This window comes from Salvelinus alpinus, chromosome 29, assembly GCF_045679555.1.
Source record: "Salvelinus alpinus chromosome 29, SLU_Salpinus.1, whole genome shotgun sequence".
In the NCBI taxonomy this organism is placed as follows: Eukaryota; Metazoa; Chordata; class Actinopteri; order Salmoniformes; family Salmonidae; genus Salvelinus; species Salvelinus alpinus.
The window spans coordinates 12852326-12867699 of NC_092114.1; the positions used below are offsets into that span (position 1 = coordinate 12852326).

At 42.4% G+C, this 15374-nt stretch overlaps 1 protein-coding gene across 1 annotated transcript in view; it reads left to right on the forward strand.

Annotated features, from left to right (window-relative positions):
• Positions 1 to 8977, forward strand: part of LOC139558760 (hippocalcin-like protein 4) — a 38756-nt gene extending 29779 nt beyond the window's left edge. Inside the window, exons 2-5 of the mRNA XM_071374175.1 lie at positions 7410 to 7586; positions 8147 to 8265; positions 8380 to 8476; positions 8779 to 8977. Coding sequence (XP_071230276.1) covers positions 7425 to 7586; positions 8147 to 8265; positions 8380 to 8476; positions 8779 to 8976 — 576 coding nt within the window. The 5' untranslated portion in view covers positions 7410 to 7424 and the 3' untranslated portion in view covers position 8977. The remainder of the gene's footprint in view (positions 1 to 7409; positions 7587 to 8146; positions 8266 to 8379; positions 8477 to 8778) is intronic.
• Positions 8978 to 15374: the final 6397 nt, after the last annotated feature.

The following is a 15374-nucleotide window of genomic DNA, read 5'->3' on the forward strand; positions in this document are numbered from 1 at the left end:
GAGCAGACCTAACTCACTCCATTAAATTAATCAAAACAGGAACATTTTACATTTGGCTAGAAATTAAAAATGAAATTATTTTAACAGAGAAAAATGTCCTCCTGTGTGCTACCTATATCCCCCCACTAGAATCCCCATTCTTTAATGAAGACAGTTTCTCCATCCTGAATGAGGAAATCAATAACATGTACTAGTCTGTGGCGACCTAAATGCCAGAACTGGACAAGTCTGCAGCACCTGGCCTCACCCTACTAGAAACTGAAGTCAAATGTCTGCTGATGATCTGGTGCTTCTGTCACCAACCAAGGAGGGCCTACAGCAGCACCTAGATATGCTGCACAGATACTACCAGACCTAGGCCCTGACAGTAAATATCAGTATGAACAAAATAATGGTGTTCTATAAAAGGTCCAGTTGCCAGGACCACAAAATTCCATCTAGACACCGTTGCCCTAGAGCACACAAAAAACTATACATACCTTGGCCTAAACATCAGCGCCACAGGTAACTTCTACAAAGCTGTGAACGATCTGAGAGACAAGGCAAGTAGGGCCTTCTATGCCATCAAAAGGAACATAAAATGCAACATACCAATTAGGATCTGGCTAAAAATACTTGAATCAGTTATCTTCTTTGGGCTGCAAGCCCGAGGTCGGTACACTTATGACAACAGCCAGCTCAAGTGCAGGGCACGAAATTCAAAATATATTTTTTAGAAATATTTAACTTCCACACATTAACAAGTCCAATACAGCAAATGAAAGATAAACATCTTGTGAATCCAGCCAACATGTCCGATTTCTTAAATGTTTTACAGAGAAACCATGGAACCATCTCTGGAGATGTATGTAAATGTTTTTTGCTTTGTCGTTATAGGGAATTATGTGTAGATTGATGAGGGCAAAAAAATGTTTTAATCAGTTTTAGAATAAGGCTGTAATGTAACAAAATGTAGAAAAATTCAAGGGGTCTGAATCCTTTCCCATTGCACTGTATACATATATTATGGATAGCCAGGGGCACATTCCAACACTCAGACATCATTTACAAACAAAGCTTTTGTGTTTAGTGAGTCCGCCAGGTCTGAGGCAGTAGGGATGACCGTGGATGTTCTCTTGATAAGTGTGTGAATTAGACCATTTTCCTGTCCTGCTAAGAATTTGAAATGTAATGAGTACTTTTGGGTGTCGGGAAAATGTTTGGAGTAAACAGTACATTAGTTCATTTAAGAATGTAGTGTAGTAAAATGTAAATATGTAAGGTAATGATACCTCAAACTAATTAAGTAGTGCTTCAAAGTATTTTTACTTAAAGATGCACTCTCAAATGTTTGTATAATTTCAGACAGTAGTTTTGAAAGTGGTGCTCATGAGCCAAAAGTGGTCCTCGTTTTTGGTGTACTATGTCATCAAATTGTGTACTACATCATCTATGTCATATGATATGTTATATCTTGAAAATATCTTTTTTTTACGAATCTAATTCATACTATGTGTTACAAAATTTGTTCAGCTTGAGATCCTGGAGTGCATCTTTAAGTACTGGTACTTAGTTTACACCTCTGACGATAGCATCCAAACACAACATATTTCAGCATGCACAAACCCTGTGATATGTGTTAGCCAACTGAGAACCGATCTACTCATTGACACAACTCTGCTTAGATCGGCAGGTAGTAAGTTCACTTTGGTTGTTTCGTTTACTAGTTTAGCGAAACGGCTAACGCTGCTGCTGCTGCTGGCAACTACTGAGCTAGCCTAGCTAGATAGCTAGTTGGCTGTTAATATTAAGTATTCATACCTTCGTAATCGGTTAAATAGAACGACTCGTAGAATTTTACAGCCCTTCTCCAATTTGCTTTTCAGCACTGACATTGTGGCAATTCTGTGGACATCGTTTACGAGGAACTTTGGCATCTAGCTACACTACATGACCATAAGTATGTGGACCCTGCTCGTTAAACATCTCATTCCAAAATCATGGCCATTATTATGGAGTTGGTCCCCCCTTTGCTGCTATAACAGCCTCCACTCTTCTCGTAAGGCTTTCCACTAGATGTTTGAACATTTCTGCGGGGACTTGCTTCCATTCAGCCAGAAGAGCATTAGTGAGGTTGTGTACTGATGTTGGGAGATTAAGCCTGGCTCGCAGTCAGCGTTCCAATTCATCCCAAAGGTGTTCGATGGGGTTGAGGTCAGGGCTTTGTGAAGGCCAGTCAAGTTCTTCTACACCGATCTCGATAACCCATGTCTGTATGGACCTCGCTTTGTGCAAGGGGGCATTGTCATACTGAAACAGGAATGAATACTGAAACAGGGCCTAGCCCGAACCATGAAAAACAACCCCAGACCATTATTCCTCCTCCACCAAACTTTACAGTTGGCACTACGCATTTGTACAGGTAGCATTCTCCTGGCATGCGTCAATCCCAGATTCATCCGTCGGACTGCCAGATAGAGAAGAGTGATTCATCACTCCAGAGAACGCGTTTCTACTGCTCCAGAGTCCAATGGCGGTGAGCTTTACACCACGCCAGCCGACGATTGTCATTGCGCATTTTGAACTTGGGCATGTGTGCGGCTGCTCGGCCATGGAAACCCATTTCATGAACCTCCTGACGAACAGTTCTTGTACTGACATTGGTTCCAGAGGCAGTTTGGAACTCAGTAGTTAATGTTGCTGTCAAGGACTGACGAGTTTTAGGCACTACACGCTTCAGCACTCGGAGGTCCCATTCTGTGAGCTTGTGTGGCCTACCACTTTGCGGCTGAACCGTTGTTGCTCCTAGACGTTTCCAATTCACAATAACAGCACTTACAGTTGACCGGGGGGCAGCTCTAGCAGGGCAGAAATTGTATGAACTGACTTGTTGGAAAGGTGGCATCCTATTGACGGTGCCACTTTGAAAGTCACTGAGCTCTTCAGTAAGGCCATTCTACCATCAATGTTTGTTTATGTAGATTGCATGACTGTGTTCTCAATGTAATACTCCTGTCAGCAACTGGTTTGGCTGAAATAGCCGAATCCACTAATTTGAAGGGGTGTCCACATACTTTTGTATATATAGTGTAGCTAGAAAATGTTAGTTGGTACTTTTGTTAGTCCTACCAACTAGTCTAGCTAACTAGTGGGATGGTATGGATGGAACTGGGCTAACTAGCTAACTAGTTAATTAGTTACCATAGCATATTCTACAGACTTCCCGTGCAATCTTTTGAGTTTTGTTTGTATTAGCTATCAAGCTAGTTAGTTAGTTTTCTCACCTTGACTAGCTAGCTAGCTAATTTACCTAAACTAAAGCTGGCAAATAGCTATGCTATGGTTGCTACTCGCTAACTAACTAGCTAGCTGGGCTCACCTTTGTGTGAAACTAGACACAAAAACGATTAGCCACAACAATGTAATTTACAGTTCACCTTCATAATAAAAGTCTCTCATTGCAGGTGATGCAAATGGAGCACCCGTCATTACATAACGTTAGCTAGCTACATGTGTCAACACACACTATGAGGAACATCAGTTCCCTTTTCAATCGAGCTAAACACTAACTAACTCATTAGTGTTAGCACACATAGGCCCAGATATTTCCACGGAAGTGTAAATGAGAAGCATCCGGTTGGAGTTTCCGACAATTATGGTGGCGAGAGGAAGGTCAGTGTCCGCCAGTGGGATGGTATGGATGGAACTGGGCTAACTTTCCGATGATTTTCTCATCGATTAAACATTTGACGTCAATACAGTTTTCTGTTCCCAAATTGTTTTACAAAACAGAGTGGACTCCCTTTGCCAAAGTTTCAAAACATTTTTCAATGTTTAGAAGGAGTGCAAGGACGAATTGATTTATTGCAAATGCGCACTTCAGAAAAGGTGTTCCCTAACATGAATATGCAAATACATGCTAGAACGTGCCAATGGCATCCTGTTAGCTCATGCTTGGCTCTGCCCACTTGACTCGCTAGCTTTGGAAATAACAAGGGGTGGTCTATATTGGGTTAGTTATAAAAATCTTTGGTGTTAGCATGCACTTTTATAGCTAGCTGGATAACACAAGAACTAACTAGGTATCTAGCTATAGGCCTAACCTATAGAAAGCAACATGATGATGACAACCAGTATAGGGTAACTTAGTGTCTAAATTGTCATACATTCTTTTCTACCACAAGGTCTCAGACTCTAACATGGAAGAAAGAAACATGTGAAGACAGAGAAACTATGGAACTATAGAACTATAGAACTGTAGACAGAGAAACTATAGAACTGTAGACAGAGAAACTATAGAACTATAGAACTGTAGACATATAAACTATAGAACTATAGAACTGTAGACATAGAAACTATAGAACTATAGAACTACAGAACTGTAGACAGAGAATCTATAGAACTATAGACAGAGAAACTATAGAACTATAGAACTGTAGACAGAGAATCTATATAAATATAGAACTGTAGACAGAGAAACTATCGAACTATAGAACTATAGAACTGTAGACAGAGAATCTATAGAACTATAGACAGAGAAACTATAGAACTATAGAACTGTAGACAGAGAATCTATATAAATATAGAACTGTAGACAGAGAAACTATAGAATTATAGACAGAGAAACTATAGAACTATAGACAGAGAAACTATAGAACTATAGACAGAGAAACTATAGAACTATAGAACTGTAGACAGAGAAACTATATAAATATAGAACTGTAGACAGAGAAACTATCGAACTATAGAACTATAGACAGAGAAACTATAGAACTATAGAACAATAGATAGAGAAACTATAGAACTATAGAACTATAGACAAACGATAGAACTATAGAACTATAGACAGAGAAACAATAGAACTATAGAACTATAGACAAACGATAGAACTATAGAACTATAGACAGAGAAACTATAGAACTATAGAACTGTAGACAGAGAAACTATAGAACTATAGAACTACAGAACTGTAGACAGAGAAACTATAGAACTATAGACAGAGAAACTATAGAACTATAGAACTATAGACAGAGAAACTATAGAACTATAGAAGTATAGACAGATAAACTATAGAACTATAGAACTGTAGACAGAGAAACTATAGAACTATGGAACTGTAGACAGAGAAACTATATAACTATAGAACTACAGAACTGTAGAGAGAGAAACTATAGAAATATAGACAGAGAAACTATAGAACTATAGACAGAGAAACTATAGAACTATAGATAGAGAAACTATAGAACTATAGACAGAGAAACTATAGAACTATAGAACTATAGACAAACTATAGAACTATAGAACTATAGACAGACAATAGAACTATAGAACTATAGAACTATAGACAGACGATAGAACTATAGAACTATAGATAGAGAAACTCATTTGTACATTGTTACAACACTGCATATATATAATATGACATTTGTAATGTCTTTATTGTTTTGAAACTTCTGTATGTGTAATGTTTACTGTTCATTTTTATTGTTTATTTGACTTTTGTATATTACCTACCTCACTTGCTTTGGCAATGTTAACACATGTTTCCCATGCCAATAAAGCCCCTTGAATTGAATTGAATTGAATTGAAACTATAGAACTATAGAACTATAGACAGAGAAACTATAGAACTATAGAACTATAGACAGATAAACTATAGAACTATAGAGCTATAGACAGACGATAGAACTATAGAACTATAGACAGAGAAACTATAGAACTATAGAACTATAGACAGGGGAACTATAGAACTATAGACAGACGATAGAACTATAGAACTATAGACAGAGACAGAGTTTTTTATTTCTGTTGTTACTTGAAGTAGACAATCCCATTGTTCTAAGTTAGCTATCTAGGCTACTCACCATGCTATACTATCTAGGTTACTCACCATGCTATACTATCTAGGCTACTCACCATTCTGTAGGCTACAGATTTGAGTCACCAGTAGAATACCTATTTTTATTTTATATTTATATTAAATCTGTCACGAACCGGCTCAAAGTTCATAACAAAAGGGAGACAACATGGAGATGAAGAATAACAAAATATATTTATTAACTGAGTAATGTAAATACAATTAACACTGGTGTGTGTAGTCAGTAGTGTAAGTGAGTGGTTGCGTGTTTACATATGATAATGAGGGGTGTGGAAATGTGCCAACACAAACAAACAAAAACAAACACAAACACAAACAAACAAAACAGCCACAAAAACACCACAACCAAAATCTATCAGTGTGTCTGCATAGAGAGAGTCTCCTCAATGAATGGGGAAAGAGGTGTATTTATCCTGGGACACAGCCAAGCACAGGTGTGTCCCGTGTCGCTGACGACCCTCCCGGCTCCGCCCACCAACATCCTAAAAACAAGAGCAAAGAGAAATACTTTGTCAGTCAGAGTTGGAGTGTCGTCACAAATCTAATCTAATTATCAATATAAGGATAAAAAATCCTAATGATTTTGTAATAAATGTATTTTTACATGTTGCAAATAAAGTTGACTAAAGTCGAAGCTCATCTATTGTCTGTAGTTATTGTCACTTGTTAATGAGCAGTAGGGCGAAGTAATTAAATAGAAGTTGCTATATCCTGTGTAACAGCTAGTAATTACATTTCATTTCTGCAGATATTACATGTCCTCTGGGGTGTACTAGTGCATTTATGTATCACTTGCTAGCCACATTTCACTGTCAGATAGGACACAACTCAAAACTGCTGAGAAAAAACAAATTATTCTTCTTCTTTTCTGGTATTATGGCGGTCAGCAAACAAACGTTGAAGATGCATGCCGCCACCTACTGTACGGGTAATTACATTGTACTTAGGGAAACATGACATGTCCTGTGTGGTGTACTAGTGTATTTATTTATCACTTGCATGGTGCTTTCAGAAGCTGTGCTATGCTTTGAAATAGTGCATTTCCCGTATTAGATCTGTTTTCGTAAAACTCAACCAAGTTAACCCAGACGGTACGCTTTATTTTGGGGGGGGGGGGGTGACAGGTTCTAGCAATGACGTTGACCGGAGATATATTTTGAACAGTGCACATTCATGGTTAAGTAATTAGAGTGTATTGAGCGTAATCTCTCAGACACCCAGCGCAGCCACAAGGGATCTCAACCTTTGTCACAGTTGTTAATGAATCGGATGCAGCTGAGAAGAAGCGACACAATAAGCTGGTGAATTTAGCGGAAACCTGCCCATTTTGTATTTAAGCACGATAACAAACATTCGTTGTTAAACTTCTGTAATTACAGACCGCATTTACTACCAATTATATGGTATTAGTGCACTGTTGGTGGTTACAGTTTAAATCCAATACTTGTTAAGTGTAATGACTTTCGCAATAAGAATACTCTAAAAGGAAGCATTAACGTTGATTGTTTGAATCATTGCTTGATTCCTTTGTGTCTCTTGTTTCTTTCTCCAGAGAGGAGACGTTGTGATGGGGAAAGGAAACAGTAAGCTGGCGCCAGAGGTTCTGGATGACCTCACCAAGAGTACCGAGTTCAACGAGGCTGAGCTCAAGCAGTGGTACAAAGGCTTCCTCAAAGACTGTCCCACTGGTATACTGAATCTAGAGGAGTTCCAACAACTATATGTGAAGGTGAGGAAGAGAGGGAGGGAGGAGGGAGGGAGGTGGGGGAGGGAGGGGAGGAGAGGGGGGAGGGAGGGAGGGAGGGAGGGAGGGAGGGAGGAAGGGAGGGAGGGAGGGAGGGAGGGAGGGAGGGAGGGAGGGAGGGAGGGAGGGAAACAGATGCTGATTATTCGTAGGGAGAGAGGGGGACAAATGGGTTGAAGGAGGAAATAGCAGTACATTGGGGGGATGGGGGCTGGTGGGGGGGGGAACGAGAGAAAGGATAGAGACAGTGGTACATGGGCTTCCTAAAGCTTTCCCGCTGTCATACTCAAAGCAACCTATCTAAAGGACGAAAGTAATTTGGAGTAGAGGGATTTTAGGGGGTTTAGACTCATCATCCATTCAAATCTGCGTTCCAAATGGCCCGCTGTTACCTATGTAGTACACTATCTTTGCCCACGGCCCATAGGGCCGTTTGGGACTCCGTCGGTAATGTTCTCAGTAACCCTGCTGCTCAATCTATTTCAAAAGCCTTCCAGTGACCAACAGTATGTTACATTTATTTTTTATTTTTTATTCTCATTCAGTTCTTTCCGTACGGCGACGCGTCTAAGTTCGCCCAGCACGCCTTCCGGACCTTCGATAAGAACGGTGACGGGACCATCGACTTCCGGGAGTTTATCTGTGCTCTGTCAATCACCTCGAGGTACGTTTCATTACACAGGTGATGTCAAGGTGTGACGGTGCGCACTCACTCACTCACGCACACGCAAACACACCTGTATATTTCTATTTGACAGTTCTTTCCATCAACCTCTAGGGGGAGCTTTGAGCAGAAACTCAACTGGGCCTTCAACATGTATGACTTAGACGGAGACGGCAAGATCACACGCATGGAGATGCTGGAGATTATAGAGGTCTGTGTGTTTCTGTGTGTTTCTGTGTGTTTCTGTGTGTTTCTGTGTGTTTTTGTGTGCATTTGAGTGTGCTTGTCTGCATACTTGTGTGTATGCTTGTGTCTGCGTCCATTTGTGTGTGTGTGTGTGTGTGTGTGTGCATTTACTGTGTGTGTGTGTCTATATGATAACTCACTGTGTGTGCATATTGCTCCAGCGAATGTCCCATTCTTTACCTCTCTCTCTCTCTCTCTCTCTCTCTCTCTCTCTCTCTCTCTCTCTCTCTCTCTCTCTCTCTCTCTCTCTCTCTCTCTCTTTCCTAGGCGATCTACAAGATGGTTGGCACTGTGATAATGATGCGTATGAACGAGGACGGGCTGACTCCCCAGCAGCGTGTGGATAAGATCTTCTCCAAGATGGATAAAGATCACAACGATGAGATCACACTAGAGGAGTTCAAAGAGGCAGCCAAGAGTGATCCCTCCATTGTCCTATTGCTGCAGTGTGACATGCAGAAATAGAGGAGGGAGGGAGGGAGGGAGGGAGGGAGGGAGGGAGGGAGGGGAGGGAGGGAGGTGGCAAGTTTGACCTCTCATTGTACTATTGTTGAGTGGGGGAGTGGAGAGTCTCTACTTCTGCTCTAGGATCTGCAGACGTATGGATGGAGAGACTGGTAGGGTGAGGGAGTAGAGATGGAGGAGATCAGGGTAGGGAGGGAGGGATGGAGAGACTGGTAGAGTGAGGAGGTAGGGAGGGATGGATGGAGAGACTGGTAGGGTGAGGAGGTAGGGCGGGATGGATGGAGAGACTGGTAGAGTGAGGAGGTAGGGAGGGATGGATGGAGAGACTGGTAGGGTGAGGAGGTTGGGAGGGATGGATGGAGAGACTGGTAGAGTGAGGAGGTAGGGAGGGATGGATGGAGAGACTGGTAGAGTGAGGAGGTAGGGAGGGATGGATGGAGAGACTGGTAGGGTGAGGGAGTAGAGATGGAGGAGATCAGGGTAGGGAGGGAGGGATGGAGAGACTGGTAGGGTGAGGAGGTTGGGAGGGATGGATGGAGAGACTGGTAGAGGAGGATGGGAGGGATGGATGGAGAGACTGGTAGAGTGAGGAGGTAGGGAGGGATGGATGGATGGCGAGGGGCAGGTTGTGGGACCAGACATTGTGACGTAATAGAGACACTCTTGGAGGGGAGATGAGAGGAGTGAAAAGTGTGAGACCGCCTGAGAGGGTTTGAAAGAGAGAGAGGGAGATATAGAGATAGAGGGGGGAGAATGAGAGAGAGAATCAAACTGTATATGTCACATGCGCCGAATATAACAGGTGTAGAACTTACCGTTAAATTCTTACTTACAATTACTTACTTAATCAAGAAATAGAGTTAATATTTACTAAATCAAATAAAGTTAAAACAAACGAATGAATCAAATGGTAACACAATAAATGTAAAATGTAAATAGTCAGCGTGGCCATTTGATTAGTTTAGTTGTTCAGTAGTCTTATGGCTTGAGGGTAGAAGCTGTTAAGGAGCCTGTTGGTCCCAGACTTGGCGCTCCGGTACTGCTTGCCGTGCGGTAGTAGAGAGAACAGTCTGTGACTTGAGTGACTGGAGTCTTAGATAGTTTTTGGGGCCTTCCTCTGACACGCCTAGTAAATAGGTCCTGGATGTTAGAATGCTTGGCCGCAGTGATGTACTGGGCCGTACGCACTACCCTCTGTACCAGGTGGTAATGCAACCGGTCAGAATGCTCTCGGTGGTGCAGCTGTAGAACTTTTTGAGGATCTCCTGAGGGGGAAAAGGTTTTGTTGTGCCCTCTTCACAACTGTCTTGGTGTGTTTGGACCATGACAGTTTGTTGGTGATGTGGACACCAAGGAACTTGAAACCGCTCCACTTCAGTCCTGTCAATGTTAATGGCCCGCCTTTTCCTGTTGTCCACAATAAGCTCCTTTTTCTTGATCAAGTTGAGGGAGAGATTGTTGTCCTGGCACCACATGACCAGGTCTCTGACCTCCTCCCTATAGGTTGTCTCATCGTTGTCAGTGATGTGGCCTACCACTGTTGTGTCATCAGCAAACCTAATGATTGTGTTGGAGTCACGCTTGGCCACGGAGTCGTGGGTGAACAGGGAGTACAGGAGGGGACTAAGCACGCACCCCTGAGGGGCCCCAGGGTTGAGGATCAGCGTGTCAGATGTGTTGTTGCCTACCCTTACCACCTGGGGGCGTCAGAAAGTCCAGGATCCAGTTGCAGAGGGAGGTGTTTAGTCCCAGGGTCCTTAGCTTAGTGATGAGCTTTGAGGGCACTATGGTGTTGAACGCTGAGCTGTAGTCAATGAACAGCATTATCACAAAGGTGTTCCTTTTGTCCAGGTTTGCGATTGAGATTGCGTCATCTGTGGATCTATTGGTGCGGTATGCAAATTGGAGTGGATCTAGGGTTTCTGGCATGATGGTGTTGATGTGAGTCATGACCAGCCTTTCAAAGCACTTCATGGCTACCTACGTGAGTGCTACGGGGCGGTAATTATGTAGGCAGGTTACCTTCACTATCTGTGGCACAGGGACTATGGTGGTCTGTTTGAAACATGTAGGTATTACAGACTCGACCAAGGAGAGGTTGAAAATGTCAGTGAAGACATGCTTTGAGTACACGTTCTGGTAATCAGTCTGGCCCCCGCAGCTTTGTAAATGTTGACCTGTTTGAAGGTCTTGCTCACATCGACTATGGAGAGCGTGATCATACAGTCATCCAGAACAGCTGATGCTCTCATGCATGTTTCAGTGTTACTTCCTTAATCACACAGTTATCCGGAACAGCATTCAGCTCATCCGGTAGGTTCGCTGTGCAGCGTCCGGCTGGTTTTCCCCATGTAATTCGTAATAGTTTTAAAGCCCGGCCACATCTGATGAGCGTCAGAGCCGGTGTAGTAGGATTCAATCTTAATCCTGTATTAACGCATTTGCCTGTTTGATGGTTTGTCTGAGGCCATAGCGGGATTTCTTATATAGTGTCCGGATTAGTCTCCTTGAAAGTGGAAGCTCTAGCCTTTAGCTCGGGGTGGATGTTGCCTGCAATCCATTGCTTCTGGTTGGGAAATGTACGTACGGTCACTGTGGGGACGAGGTCGTCGATGCACTTATTGATGAAGCCGGAGACTAAGGTGGTATGCTTCTCAAACATATTCCAGTCTATGCTAGCAAAACAGTCCTGTTGCGTAGCATCTGCGTTATCTGACCACTTCCGTAATTGAGCAAGTCACTGGTACTTCCTGCTTTAGTTTTTGCTTGTAAGCAGGAATCAGGGGGATAGAATTATGGCCAGATTTGTCAAATGGAGGTGGAGGGAGAGCTTTCTATGCGTCTCTGTGTGTGGAGTGAAGGTGGTCTACAGTTTTTTTTTCATCTGTTTACACGTGACATACTGGTAGAAATGAGGTAAAACTGATTTAAGTTTGCCTGCATTGAAGTCCCCGTCACCTAGGAGCAACTCTTCTGGATGAGCATTTTCTTGTTTGCTTATGGCCTTATATAGCTCGTTGAGTGCGGTCTTAGTGCCAGTATCGGTCTGTGGAGGTATGTTGACACATACAGATGAAAACTCTCTAGGTAGATAGTGTGGACTACAGCTTATTGTGAGATACTCTACCTCAGGCGAGCAAAACCTCTAGACTTCCTTAGATATTGTGCACCAGCTGTTGTTTACAAATATAAAAAGGCTGCCACCCCGTGTCTTACAAGAGGCTGCTGTTCTGTCCTGCCGATGGAGTGTATAACCTGCCGCCAGCTGTATGTTATTCATGTCAATGTTATAGTTTTTAATGTCCCGTTTGTAGGATAGTCTTTCTCGTAGAGTGTCCAGTTTGTTTTCCAATGATTGCACGTTGGCCAATAATACGGAGGGTAGTGGTGGTTTACTCACTCGCCGAAGAATTCTCACAAGGCACCCAGACCTCTGCCCAGACCTCAGAGAGAGAGAGAGAGAGACAGAGAGAGAGAGAGAGAGAGAGAGACAGAGAGAGACCTCAGAGAGAGAGAGAGAGAGAGAGAGAGAGAGACAGAGAGACAGTGAGACAGAGAGAGAGAGAGACGAGAGACAGAGAGACAGAGAGACAGAGAGACAGAGAGACAGAGAGACAGAGAGACAGAGAGACAGAGAGACAGAGAGACAGAGAGAGAGAGAGAGAGAGAGAGAGAGAGAGAGAGAGAGAGAGAGAGAGAGAGAGAGAGACAGACAGACAGACAGACAGACAGACAGACAGACAGACAGACAGACAGACAGACAGACAGACAGACAGACAGACAGACAGACAGACAGACAGACAGACAGACAGACAGACAGACAGAAAGACAGACAGACAGACAGACAGAGACCTTTATCCCCCCAGCTGTCAGAGAGATAATAGAATGTTCACCGGGTCAGAATCGACACACTGATCAAATCAGAGTGTTTGGGCTCGTGCCTCTTGCACGCGTCCGTCCGTGTGTGTGCTCAAAGTCTAAACAAAAAATGACAATTGCCACTCGTTTACTAAAACTGGCCACAAAAAAAGACAACTGTAGTACAGAATGAATCTTCTGAGAATATATTAGGCTTTTAAGTCCCCCTTTATCTTCCCGTTCTGCTTTTTAAACCCCTCTCTTAGACATTCTGACATTATAATGGTGGAGGATAGTAATGGTCTCTCTATGGGGGAGGATAGTAATGGTGAGGATAGTAATGGTGAGAATAGTAATGTTGATAATAGTAATGGTGATGATGGGGGAGGATAGTAATTGTGATGATAGTAATTGTGATGATGGTAATTGTGATGATGGGGGAGGATAGTAATGGTGAGGATAGTAATTGTGATGATGGTAATTGTGATGATGGGGGAGGATAGTAATGGTGAGGATAGTAATTGTGATGATGGTAATGGTGATGATAGTAATTGTGATGATGGTAATTGTGATGATGGTAATGGTGATGATAGTAATTGTGATGATAGTAATGGTGATGATGGTAATGGTGATGATGGTAATGGTCTCTTCATCTTTTAAAGATAATCCCTGTCCATTTGTCTGTCTTTAAATGCCACCATAAAGGTTAAAGGTGAAATGCAACAGGGGAACGAAACAAACATTTGGCCATCAGCTGACTTCAGTTTATGTTATGGTTGTTATTCATGGTACAAGTTGCAGGTAGCTACGATACTCATCCACCAAATGACTGTGAAGGTATGAGTCGCAGGGGGAAACGTTTAAACAAAACGTTTAAAAATCAACAGACTTTAATCGAAGTCAATGTTGTTATTGGTGGTAAGTTGTATAGTTAGAATAGTCAATCCCAAAATAATTTAACGCTTTAAAGCTTTTAGTCTTGCTTTACACAAAACGTTCAGTATGTGATACAGCTGATGATCAGACAGAACAATAGAGCCAGTAATAGAGCCAGTATGGTGCCATAGTTTCATGTAGCTCAATGATAATTACAGGCTGTTTGAAGAAACTGAAATCTGGTGGATCCGCTAAAGGGCAAAGCCTCCATATTTCTCTTATTTCCGCTGAAAACGCCTGAAAAAGCCATCCTGCCTCTTTCCTCTCATCCTCCTCATCCTCTCTTCCTCCTGCTCTTCAAATGTCAGGCAGACAGAGGGATATGACAGGTGGTTGAGGAGAGGGAGATTGTTGAACTCCTCTCAGATCAAAAATCAATCGAGAAAAGAGCAAGAGGTGTGTGTGTGTGTGTGTGTGTGTGTGTGTGTGTGTGTGTGTGTGTGTGTGTGTGTGTGTGTGTGTGTGTGTGTGTGTGTGTGTGTGTGTGTGTGTGTGTGTGTGTGGTGTGTGGTGTGTGTGTGTGTGTTCATGTGTGTTCATGTGTGTTTGTGTGTTCATGTGTGTTTGTGTGTTCGTGCCTGTGTCTTATGTTTCCAGTCCAATAGCTAGACACCAGAGATCTGAATGTCCTGTAGATAGAGGAGACGAAGAGACGGAACTTCCCCAGCCAATGACATTTTCTTTCACTCATCTTTAGCCAATCAGAATGTTCCCTCCCTCAAAGAGAGACAAGCACTGGCCTGTTTTGTCAAATGCCATGAAATGTACATGACAATAACCGTGTGTATGAATATAAACAGTTGTGATAATGTCCTTGTAACAGCTTCTTTAATGGCAACACAGCTACAGTGGTTTGGGAATAACCTGTGTGTGTGTGTGTGTGTGTGTGTGTGTGTGTGTGTGTGTGTGTGTGTGTGTGTGTGTGTGTGTGTGTGTGTGTGTGTGTGTGTGTGTGTGTGTGTGTGTGTGTGTGTGTGTGTGTGTGTGTGTAATAGAGATGCCTCAGCTGTCCTTGTGTAGACCAGGGTTTGCCAACAGCCAGCCTAAGGGACGAATTTGGCTTCCCAAGTTTTCGGAGCAAAAAAAAAACTTTAAATATCATATTTATTAATTTTTTGGGGGGTGGTGGGGGGGGGGGGAGACTGTAAAAACAGCAGGAAATCAGCTCCACTTGATTTTAATTTATCTCTTCCCAAGTATACCAATGCATAGAGAGAGAGACACATGATTGTATACAAATGTAAGCAAGGTTTGAAATGATTATGTTTTAGTCAAACATTATAACTGTTTTGGGTATCTTGCGGTCAATTTGCCATCTACAAATTATTTGTAATTATGGTCCGGCCACCGACCATTCTGCTCCAGAAAATAAATTGGCCTGCAGCTGAATCTAGTTGATCATCCCTGGTGTAGACCCTCCGTCTCACCTCAGTTACAGGGGTTGGTATATCATTAAAATTACAGTTGGGTTGCTATATAATATAAATTACAGTTGGGTTGGTATATAATATAAATTACAGTTGGGTTGGTATATACTATAAATTACAGTTGGGTTGGCATATAATATAAATTACAGTTGGGTTGGTATGTCATTTAAATTACAG